Source organism: Phyllostomus hastatus, unplaced genomic scaffold (assembly GCF_019186645.2).
Source record: "Phyllostomus hastatus isolate PE091 unplaced genomic scaffold, TTU_PhHast_1.1 phas_contig_58, whole genome shotgun sequence".
NCBI lineage: Eukaryota > Metazoa > Chordata > Mammalia > Chiroptera > Phyllostomidae > Phyllostomus > Phyllostomus hastatus.
In genome coordinates, this window is record NW_025333916.1 from 12,109,827 (window position 1) to 12,122,547 (window position 12,721).

The 12,721-nt window shown below is 39.3% G+C and overlaps 1 protein-coding gene across 1 annotated transcript in view; it reads right to left on the minus strand.

Annotated features, from left to right (window-relative positions):
- RASA1 (RAS p21 protein activator 1) overlaps nt 1-4,252 on the minus strand; it is a 117,338-nt gene extending 113,086 nt beyond the window's left edge. The window contains exon 1 of the mRNA XM_045848291.1: nt 3,732-4,252. Coding sequence (XP_045704247.1) covers nt 3,732-4,252 — 521 coding nt within the window. The remainder of the gene's footprint in view (nt 1-3,731) is intronic.
- Nucleotides 4,253-12,721: the final 8,469 nt, after the last annotated feature.

Consider the following 12,721-nt stretch of genomic DNA (forward strand, 5'->3'; position numbering starts at 1 on the left):
ATCTAGCCTGAATCATAATAATTGGCTGACTTAACTTCCTACTAGATCTACAACTCTCTGAGAAAAAGACTCACTGAGAAAAGAGGCATCTTACTCATTGTTGTAATCCCTTAAATTAAGTACCTACTATGTCACTCTACTACAGTTATGGTACAAAATCTGGGTCCTGGTAGGCAACCACTCTGTCCGTAACTAATCTTTGCAATTCTCACCCCCACTGTTATTAAGAAATAATGACTCAACCATAGTTATAATGCAATCAGTGACAAAGTTAATGAACACTACATGTCTTAACATTAAGTTTAATAATTATTTGACTTAATTAAAAATGATTTTATTGTTGTAGAGACAGTAAGATGATTTTTATGGGGAAAAACAGTATTATTTATATTCTTTATTTCTTCCTTCAATTTCAGGCCTGAGAAGCCTGAATATTAGGTACAGGATAAGATCTAGGCCAGATGCCAGACAAATAATATCAAAGGCAAAGAAGGCCTAGTGGCAACTACAGTGAAATGGAGAACTCAGAACCCACCTCAAAGGGACAACCTTCACTCAACTCTAGCAATGTACTCTCAAGAAGGAACAGCAACCTGTGATTTCTCAAGCGATACTGGAAATTAAGACTTCTTAAGGTGAAGTCTTCCAATTTTTAAATGGTAGCAACTAATATTAAGAGCAAGCAATATTTATCTGTGGGTTGGATTCAGCCCAAGGACCTCCTGCTAATGCAGGCTCTTAGTTATGTGTGTGTGTGTATCACACGTGTATGTATGTAATTGAAGGTGGACTAAGAGAACAATACTTCTTTACTGTTGCCCCTCAGCTCTGGAGAAGAGAGAAAGAAATAACAAGAACCATGAGAAGCCACTCCATAAAATTACAGGGAGTAATAGCGACCAACTCCTTTCATTTAACTTTTCTCTCTCTTGAGAAATTCACAGTTTTAGATATAGAATCTTCTGTAGCATAAAAATAAATGGTAAGAATTTTCTTTTTACATTTTTTCCTCAAAACTTGCAGAAAGAAAAATACTCAAATAAATGTTATAGCTAAAATTATACAAATTTTTCTGGCCTTAACCAAATTAATGAAAATGTGCAACAATGAACATGAGACTAATGATTCACCATGCACACAGAAAAACAGATACAAAATACTACCAGCAGTATTATATTTGCACTGGTAGATCTACATATTGTCATTTGACTCTCTTGTGACCAACAGCGCCAAACAAGCTAGATACAAGGTTAAACTCTTGACCAGGGAACCCTCGTCTAACTGTTGTAGACTTAATCCTGTGACCTGAACCTCCAAACCATATTATCAATAAGTAAGATGACCAGTCACTAGTAATAAAATACCAATCTATTCCAAAAACATTTCTTTAATACTTTTATGAAAAATTTGACATTATTTAACCAAGTCATTAAGGCATTTTTCTTTCATTTAAAAATTGAATATATTGAAAACATAAATTTCATCTCTAAACTTGCTTAACTTAATGGAAGCCTTATGAAGTTAAAATTTTTAATATAATTAATCGTTGAATGCCTTTGGAGTTCAAACATTCTCTGAAATAGCTATTAGTAAGGGAGTCTCTATGCCAACAGAATTAGTAGGCAATGTAAAGATAAAAATTGTATTATTGTTATTTTAGGGTATCATTTATTTGTTGAACATTCAGTATGTACCAGGCACCGTACTGAATACGTTCAGGGTTCTCATTAAGCCTTAAAAACGACCATATGAAAGTACCATTATTATCCCCATTTTACAGTTGGGGAAACTGACCTTTCCAAGATCACACAGCTAGTAAGTGGTACAGTCAGGATTCCAACCCAAATCTTGTCTAACTTCAGAATTTGCACGCTTAACCACTACACTGTAATGCCTCCAGTGACTCTGGGTTGATATCTAAGATAAAGAAAAGAGGGAAATTTGTATTTCTCAGTGGCAAATTTAAAAAACAGTAGAAATGGAGGAAACTTTTTAGGAATAAAACAAATCTCATATGCATAGCCACACAAATATTTTTATTTTCAAATACATATAAAAATGAAAATCTCACACAATGGCTTCCTAACAATTTTTCCTAGTAGTCATTCATGTTTATTATTAAAACATTTAATAGAAAGGCTCTGTATTTTCTGCTCAATTTTGCTGTGAACCTAAAACTGCTGTACAAAATAAATTCTAGTTTTAAAAAAATTTAAAACTGCAATATACTAAATATGCCTAATTCAACTCAATAAGACTGTATTCTTTTGGTATAAAAGGTTGTACTTTGTTTATTACAACCATAGTGCTGAGCATGTAGTGGGCATTTTATATTTAACTGATTTTTTTGCAGCAAGGCTTGAGGAAGTGTAAACAGTGTATAAAATTAGAATTTTTATCACTCCCAGAACACCTTCAGGTAAGTCTGCAATAGACATAAGTTGGAATAAAATTAGACCAAAAAAAAAAAAAAACCCCTCTACTGAACAATACAAAAGGAATACAACACCCCTACACCATGGCTGACATAATTCCACCTGAATATCAAAAGATGTAGACATAAGTCAAAAATGGATTAACATTACAGAATCTTTTCCTAATTTGTTTTTTCATTCCTTTCTAAATCCTCCAAAAAAGCCCCTCAAAAAGTAAAAAATATTTTCCAGTGTCAACATATGAACCAAATCTTTTTTCTTCTGATACCAAGGTTGTCAAATTCTAAAGGTCAATTAGGACAGATGTGAGAGTTCTATAAAACGAGTTTTACCTCCTACATCACTCCCCATCAACGTTTCCCTCTCATCAAGGTCCACATTTATATATAAATACATACCTAAGTTCACTTATGAATAGAGTAAGTAAGAGGGAGGGACTAACCGTATATAAAAAAGTCATTTGTTCTATATGTTTTGCAGTAGACTGTCAAAATAAATTTATAAATAGAATACCGTATTGGCCACCAACAAAAAGTGTTGAAGGGAAGCACACTCTTAATTTTGTTTTACTTCAATATTCTTACTTACAAAGTCTCAACTCTAAAGAATCGCAGTAATATTAATAAACGAGAATTCTAAGGCACAAGTTACAGATACTGTTGGAGTATGGGTCTTTAATCACATTTGTAATTCAGAGAACTCCTTTCCTTTCTCGCTGACCCACGTTTTCAAAAGTGACCCAAAGATTTTTTTGCATCACTATGCTTTCAAGAGGCTGAAGTTTGGATTTGCAGTGCAAAACAAACAATACATTCCGACCAAGACATGTTTCAAATGGTATCAGTACAATACTCGTTTAAACACCCATTTAAAGCTTTTCACTAGCCTTCTAGCTTCAACTGGGAACACAAATAAGTTGACAATATACAACAGACTACGACTGCCTTAGTAGCTTGCAAGCTGCCTTGCAGCTTGCAGCTGCAAGCTCAGCTGATTCCCAGGACGCCACCTCAATTTGGAAGGGGCAGAACCATATCCGGTTCTCACCTGACACACATTTTCCCATGTTTCTCATCTTAAAAACTTTACATCTTCCCAGAGGAGCAATTAAATATACAAAGACGGCACGGAGTATGCCTGTAGGGAAGATAAGTGGTCGAATTAAATCCCTACGCATGGAACCTGAAGCTTCAAAACTTTTCCAGAACAAATCACAGCTGACAGATGAATATATATGTTTTCCCACTTCTTTCCAGAAGTCAGCTTCCCCAATCCCTTAACAGTGATCTAACTTACTGGTTTGTTGGAGGAGCGGTGAGCGGGATGGCTACCTCTTCTTCCTCGTATTCTGGTCCATCCAGAGAATCACCTTCGTCCACTGTCCCCAGGCCCGTGCCCAAAGAGGGCAGTTGGGGAGGTGGCGGCAGAGGAGGGAATCCGCCTCCTGACCCGAAGGTCTCAGCAGGTAACGAGTTGGTCCCTTTGGTGAAAGCCATCTCCCCGCCAGATCCCGCAGCGGCCGCAGCACCGGCCCCGCCAGCAGCAGCACCTCCCCCTGACAGTCCGGCTCCCCCCAGTGCCCCCGCCACAGACCCGGCTCCTAGAAATCCTGACCCCAAAGCGGCTCCGCCATCCAGAGTCCCGGCCACTCTGCCCTCCGATAGGCCAGTATAGGACGCAGCTGCCACCGGCAGGGCCGCGGGTATCTTCACCCGACACACTGCCGGATAGAGACTTGAGCCCGTGGCCGCACCGCCTCCTGCTGCCCCGGCGGTGACCGGGCCGCCCTCCTCACTGCCGGCCTCGGCCGCCATCATGTTGAAACCCGCTCTACTCTGCCTTACCCTGCTCGCTCGGGAGCCCCAGGGGCCACCGGGCCCGGGCTCCGAGCCGCCCCACCCAGGCGCGTCCCCCCTTCAGTTCCCCAGGCGGAGGAAACAACAACAAAAGGAGAGAGCCCGCCGCCGCGCCCCCTCCTCGGGCCACAGCCCAGGCTCCTGAGCTGCCCGGGTTACGGGAAGCGAAGTGGGCAAAAAAACCCAACGCCTGCACAAATGCCGTCCAAACCTTCACCTTATACACCCACACTCACGCACACACATGCACAGAAGCGAAAAACTTCCTGGCTGCACGAAAGAGGAAGGGAAGCGGCTGGGGCAGCTACCGCTCCTTCAGCCACCGCTGCTGCCGCCGCCACCGCTCCTCACCACCCAAGTTCCGGCCACCCCCACCGCAGCCACCGCGGGTGCCGCTGCTGGAGCCGGGGCCACTGCAGCCGCTTCATCCTCCACCGGACTGGAGATGGGAGGGGTGAGGAGAAAAAGAGGATGGGGGCGGGGTAGTGGGGAAATCAACTGAACTGCTCGCAACCTGCAGCTCTCAGTGAAATCTACCGGAGAGAAAGGAAGGCGGGGCACCGGAGGAGGAGCGGAGGGAAGGAAGGGCGGGGAAGGAGGGAGAGGGCGCTTCTGCGCAGGCGCGTTCCTAGCGCGGGTTTGGGGGCGGGGGCGCAGAGCCCAGAGGGAGGAAAGGGAAAAGTCGGAAGGGAAGGAAGCGGCGGGTGTAGCGGCGGGCGGGCGGCGACGCGCGGTACGTTGCCGCGCTGGCTGTCCGGGTCCGGTTAGAGCGCGTGGCGAGCACCCTTTCCTATCGACGTTGCGGGCAGCGCGCGCCCGTCTTTCTGGGATTTTTTGATGGGCCGGTGTGGCGGAGGAGAAGTGGAGGACTGGGTACCTAAGCAAGCTGTCGCCGGGTGCTGTGAAAACCTGAGAGCCGAAAGGGATATAGGAGTGGTAGGAAGGAACGAGGAAAAGGAAAGGAAGATGCCTCGAAGCCAGTGCCCTGCTTCCTGACTGGTAGAAAAAAAAACACCCTTACTCGGCGAAGCAGAAACCTAATGGTCAAGGCCCGGGGTAGGAGGGGTTGCAGGTTGCTTCGAAGGTTGAGGCAGTACTATTAATGTTTTCATTGCATAATATAAATCACTATATGACTGTTACAAACTAAAAGAAATACAATGAAACAGTAGATTCTAAAACTCCAGAAAACGAAACAGATAAAGGGGTGCCATATGGGGAAGGCTGAGAATTTTGATACAATGGTTGTGGAGTCAGATTTCTACAAGTATATACGTATTGTTTTCTTCACCGACCACAACACGCCCCCTCCTCTCTCTCTCTCTCTCTCTCTCTCTCTCTCTCTCTCTCTCTCTCTCTCACACACACACACACACCTGTGCCATTGCGAATCTGTAGGTACTAATTAAATGTGGAGAGGAGGGGTGCCGCATAGGACACCAATGAATTTTTTTCCTCATGTGAAAAAGACAGTAGGGCATGCACTACAATGCACATGTTACATACACACAGCACCCTCAACACGACAAACGTCAGTTATGTATTGGTTCAAACATTATCAATAAATTGAAATCTCACCCTTAATATAGCCAAAGAAATGGGCTTTTTTTTTTTTTTATATACTGGAATATAGAAAAACGATTGTATGCAGAATTGGGGGAATTATTCCTTTTGTTTTAAATTACAGTATAAGTAATTTGCCCTCATGGATTTATATATTGTTCTTATCTTTTAAATTCTCCCAGAAAGAATCGCACATTAAATACATTAAATATCGATCTTTGAGATCAATATTTTCTCTAATAAGGATGATCAAACAAACATAGGAGCACATTGAGGCTAGGAAAGGTCTATAATAGAGGCCCAAGAAAAAAAGCAAAAGACCACTAAAAGTGGTAGCAAGGTGCATGCACGACATTTTCTTCTTTAGAAATCTGAATAAGCCTATTTACCAAATCAGTAACAAACTTGATCAAACAGTAGTTCTGAGTACTCCTTCATTACACTTACCTCTTATGCCTCGTACCATTTGAGAAAATGAGGATGGGCTAATCATATTTTCTTAGTACCTTATTAGAAATGCAAATTTTGGGCCCCATCCTAGACCCTCTGAATTAGAAAAAACTGCTGCGATGTTTTAATGAGCCTAAAATTGACACATTTAAGAACTACTATACTATACAGTATGCTAATCAGGAAGGAGGTATATAATACCTATAAATGGTTATGAAAGAAAGAAAAATGAGCCGCTGACTGGTGTAGCTCAGTGGATTGTTTGCCATTCTGCAAACCAAAAGGTCTGCTGCTCTATTCCCAATCATGGCACACACTTGAGTTCCAGGCCAGGTCCCCGGATGGGGGTGTGCAAGAGACAACCAATCGTGTTTCCCACATCAATGTTCCTCTCCCTCTTTTCTCCCTCCCTTCCCCTCTCCCTAAAAACAAATAAAGTCTTTTTAAAAAAAGATAAAAATGGGTAAGAAAGCCAACTTAATGTCATTCAGTAAGTAGGTGGGTAAGAGATGTAGGTATTGGCTTACCAAGCTCTGTACTATTGGAAAGAAGGTTAGGAAATGAGAATAATGAATAATGAAGTAATTCCATATTAAAGAGAATAATGAAGTTTTACAGTGGCCTACATGAAAACGCTTTCTTTTAAAACTTAGATTCTCAAAGTTAGACCATCAGAGTACCTGTTTCACGCAGTGGCAACGAATTTACATGTAACCTGTGTTGGAAAACCTACTGTGTGTTAGCATCCTAACTTCCAACACTCCCACCCCAATTAGCACTATCAGCCTTTGAATGGCTGGACTGGCTGGTTATCAGCAGCTCTTGGTTATCACTGCTCTCTCTTCCCTAAGTGCTCACACACTATCTTGTATGCTGCCTAGGATTACAGGTCAGGCTCACTAATTTGCAGAATTACATCCTTACCCTTTTTTTAAAAATTCTTTGACAATTAAAGACCAATAATTACTGATACTGAGTTATATTGTTTTCTAGCACATGTGTCTACAATATTATAATATTATAATACTACAATTCTCTATTGCAAATACAACCTGTGGTCTTTCTTACTGCCTATCCCAGTGCTAACTTGACAACCTTGCCAACTGCTTTGACCAACTCTCCATCCTTTTAAAAAATAGTGGAATAGATCAACTCACATCTTCAGCCATGAATTGCTCAACTGGTAGGGAAGAACCATTAAAAGTCTATTTGCAAATCAATCTTATATTACTCTTGCCTTATATTCAATCTTTCAATTATGCTGTCCTTTTCACTTTAGTTCTGATGAGATATTTTCAAATTACTCCTTTTATTTGACAAAGCTAGGTTTTGATTTTTACTCTTCTTTACGTACTTCCTTAATCTCAAATCACTCTATCTTCAATGACTTTTTATTTTTTCCAGAAGGGTTAAATATTTCTACCTTCTTTACTTTTGTCTATTGCTTTTTTTCTTTTCCTACTCATCTTGATTGTCTGTTTGCTTGTCTTATGTATAGCTTTGTTTTCTTTTGTCCTGCTAATTTCACCCTCAATTTCTACTTCTGTGTTTTTCCTTTTTTCCTCCCCTGAATATCCTGACATAGATGTATTCCTTGAAGTTTCATAAATCAAAAACTGAAGGACAATAAAAAAATAAAAATAAAAAACTATGAAATGTCTATGTGGAGAAAGGCCTTACAGGGATTCTGCAGGAATTGGTGTTAGGTGTGGTGTTATATAACATCAGTTAACAAAGGGAAGTAAACAGTCTGTTAATTAAATTCACAGATAATAAACAGGGAGGTACTTAAAAACGGAACAATATACAAAAAAAAAGAGGAAAATTCAAAATAGCTTTTACCTTTAGTAAAACAATCTTTAATATCTTTGGTTTAAGGAAAATTACTCCAGATATTGAATTAAATATAGTATTTAATGAAGAATAAATGATCAAAAATGCTGGACAAAGACTGATGGGTAAAAAGAATTTGAACATTTAATTTTAAAAATGTGAATTAGGTTCATTCTGATTTTATTGGCAACCCAAATATGAATATAATACATTCTGAAGTATTTTGATACCTCAGTATGTGAACGGTAATTCTGAGTCAGTAATTCAATTTTAGAGACACTCAAGGTGTTCCAAGCAAATGTATGAATAGCTTCTAAACAGAAAACTGATAAAGAAATGTTAAAGCACTGTTAGCTGTGTTTGAAGAATTCCAAATTGTGTTTCATACTTAGTTGTACAGGTAGGCTTCTAAGTGTATCTAAATAGTGTCAAAAGGTTTCATTGGCCCCCAAATTTGAAAGAAAGCCTTTATTCCTAACCCCTAATATTCCTACTGCATTCGTTGACCTCATCTTAAACCCATAAGACCACAGATTTCCTTATTAGAGAGATGTTTTGAGAAAATAAGATTGAGGAAGTACAGATTAAAAGAAATTATTTGATGAAAAAGTAAATATTTTTGCAGCGATTTCTGTATGTGGCATAACAACCAAATAAGATTTATGAAAATTATAAGCACCCTGTAGAAATAAAGAATAGTACCAATCTCTAAGGCTGTAGAATAAAATTCAAAAAATAATCAGGAGTCCTCTTAGAACATCTAAACTTATATATGGTTAAAGGCGCTTAAAGCAATTGGATCTAAATATGTCTTCTCTTGAAAAAAGAGTAGAAAAATGTGTTTTTATAATTTAGTTTACCCTTATTCTTATCTCTATTTTGCTAATTTTTCATTAGTCTCTATTTGAAATTTTCTCCCTTCATTATTTCCAGTCTGTTTTTCTTTGCCTACTGTTTTCCTCTGATCAGGAACATTTCTATTTCCTTTCTATGACTTGGTGCCTTTCAATGGTAGTGGTTCACGGTAGAAGTAAAAGAAAAAAGCAAGTGCAATGCTTTTAGGTCAAGGGAAATGGGGGAGTCAGGGTGAGGAGGACCCCAGTCCATATTTTTCTCATAATTTCACTCCTATTTTTGACTATGTCAGCAACAATTGAAACATCATGTGAAGCAGAGTAATGAAATCCAACTAACCTTTGATCTCTTTACCTCAGTTGTCCTGGAAAGTCTCTAATTCAGGTTGCATTCTTAGTTCTACCTGAGAGTCTCCTGGGAACCCCTTTACCTCTAAAATCAGTTAGCACTTTTAATACACAAGCCTCTTTAATAGCCTTCAAAATATCTACACAATGAAAGAGTTAAATGAAGCCTTGATTTGAGAAAATTAGAAATACAGTAACAGTTTTAAGTACATCAGAAGAAATTGTGATTTATATAACATTACTAAAAATTAACTGAAACTACCTTCTTAAGATATTTCTAATTACAATTTTTTCTCAACCCATATGTTACTTTGAAGAATTTTTCAACTTTGCCTGTTGTTTTAACACATTTTATTTTTTAACTTTCTCTTCATTCTTTATCTAATTGTTAAAATAGCAATGAAATATAACATGTAGTAAAGTAGTAATTTTCAAATTTTGGGATTTTCCAGACTTCAGCAAAAACTGAGACAATTGTTATGAATTTCTCAATTTTAAATTTTATAAAAGGAAAGGTCATCTCAAGGCAGAAGGATAGAAAAAAAGGGGAGACAGAGGTTGAGACAAAAGAAGGGAGGGGGAAAAAAGAAAAGGCAAAGGAACAATTCCAAATTTTTTTAAAAATGTTAATTACATAAGTGTATCTTCATAAAAGTGTATCTTCATAAGTGTATCTTCATGCATCATGTTATATTATTCTTTTTCATTTTCCATGGAGTTATTAAAAAGTTGGCCATGGTTTGCAGACCAGGTATCTTAGTTTGAGTTTCCAGAATAACAGACTCAAACTAGGACTTGAATGTTAAGTCATTTTTTGAGGGGATGTGATCCCAGGAAATTTCAGTAGGACAATAGGGGAGGGAAGGAAGCCCAAACAGTATGTGTTAATGAGCAGGATATTGGTAAGAGCAACTGGGGCTCAATCCTCTTGGGAGCTCTGGGAGAAAGCACAGACCCCGCCTGAGAGTTTTCACACCTGAGGGACAAAGAAACTGGTTTTATTTATAAGCTCCCATTTGTCATTGGCTGAGGGCTAGTACTGGAAGCATCTTGTCTGCAGTACTTCTGCACTGCCTTGTGTGCAGGCAGCTCCCATGGCTAGAGAAAGCCCTCAGATAGAAAGTTACTGGTGTTTGCAGTGAGAGGCCATTGCATGCACAGAACAGGTATATGTCAAGGGGGTATGGGCTTGGACCTGACAGTAACTTATTTCTGTTAAATATAGGTACCTTGGGCTCTGGCTGGTGTGGCTTGGTGGACTGAGCGCCAGCCTGTGAGCCAAAGGGTCGCTGGTTTGATTCCCAGTCTAGGGCACATGCCTGGGTCCCCAGTAGAGGGCACATGAGAGGAAACCACACATTGATGTTTCTCTCCCTCTCCTCCCACCCTTCCCCTCTATCTAAAAATAAATAAATAAAATCTTAAATATAAGTACTTTGGAATGTTACTATATTAGAGCCATTTTATGTTTAATGTATCCTACTCTATGATCTATTAAGGCTATTTAGCACAAATGGCTAAGACTTTCATTCAGTGTTAGTCATGGTGTGAATGGGGTGAGAACTCATCATTTCCCAGTGTTACATATTAGCACAGGAGCAGTGCTGACCAGAGGGAGTGATTTTCTGTATCTATTTAATGCTTGATTCTAAATATATTTTCTGTCACTTTTAACATGTATTTTGAGCTAGATAATACAGAGTATAATAGAAGCAAAAGTGATTATATATTGGACGTAAAATACCCTATGGATAACCAAATGGGAAATATTCAAGAAAAAATGTCATGAATATTACAACAATGTCTTTGAAGAAATAATTTGATAATTGTTTTATTAAAAGCAGTCCAAAAGCCATGGCTTGAATTTGTAGAACATTTTAATCTGTCAAAGTGCTTTCTTGTCCATTGTTTCTTTCACAACTCTGAAAAAATATGACAGTATTTTTTTCAATTGACAGCTCTGTAAGCTTTTGAGTTCCAAAGGTGCAGACAACTCAGCTGAAGTGTTGAAGGTTTATAATAAGAATTCCTGAGGAGGTAACATGGGATGAGAAAAGTGTCCCACAATAAAATGTCTAGTCTTATAGGGAACCATAATATCTTACTGTTCAGGATCCAGAAGCAGCTCTAGGGAACTAACAAGCATGCTTGTGGTTATGTCTGAAGAATGGGAACTGTGTTATTGTCTCCTTTAGTGGCAGCACCATTTACATGACTCAAGTACTCTGTCACTACTTTGTTCTGTTTCTTTGCTCATCACAACTACCACTTCTATTGGTTCTCACTCTACCCCCAGTACCAAACACCCCTGTTTCCACAGCACTCTACTGCATGATTTCTGCTTCCTTGTGGCTTCCACTACTTCTTTGCTTCCACCTACAATTGTTAAAGTGTCAGGGAAACAATGATGGGCCAAAGTGCATGATCTTTGTTTTGCCCTCATGGAGCATACAGTTTAGAATGAGGAAGATGTTTAACCAACCAGCCACATAAATAAATGCAGCATTTAACACTAAGATAGATTATATTAGAGGAAGAAAGACTAAATTGAATTGAAATCTTTTTGTCAAGATTTTATAGTCACTTGATGGAATCTTTGTTGAATGTTCACAGAGTGTTGCAGCATAGTAATGAAGACTAAATCAGCTCCAACTCTGGGATGCAGGAACAGGAAGATTGTATTTAAATCCCTCCTCTGCCACTACTAGATTTGTTACTCAACTGAAGTTACTTAACCTCTCTGAGTCTCAGTTTCACATAGGTTAACTGTGTGGATAACAAATACCTATTGGCTTAGGTTGGGTTTCCCCAGAAGCAGACCCTGAGACCTGAATGGATTGTAAATTGGTGGTGATCTCAAGAAGCTCCATTGCATAGAGGGGAAGGGAGACAGGGAAGGAAACAAATCAAGGGTCTCTTATTAAATAGGTAGTCACCGCAGGTAAGGGGTGGGGAGCTGAATTCCATGGGGGAACTATGGAAAGCCCAGTTAATCATGTCTCAGTTATCCTACATGAGGAGTGAGGAAGCTGAGGACACTTATCCTTCAACTTCCTTCCATCTTTTGTGAAGGCTGCTCCTAGTTCTTTAACTGCCTACACTTCTGAGAAGTGCCATGTGCTCACAGGCAAGAGAAAGCTCCCAAACAAATAGTCAAAGGGAATGTTCCATGGCCATGCACCGCCACAATGTTAAGTGACAAGGAAATACATGTAGGGTGCTGACAGCTTCAACAACTACCTATATTTAGGAGGTTTTCATAAGGATTCGAGATAATGGAACAAAGTAGGAGCTCAACAATTGTATTTATTGCAATGAAGCAGTGTTGTTGAATAAGAAGGATGAATTATGCACTTATGAAATGGTAACTAATATACTACAA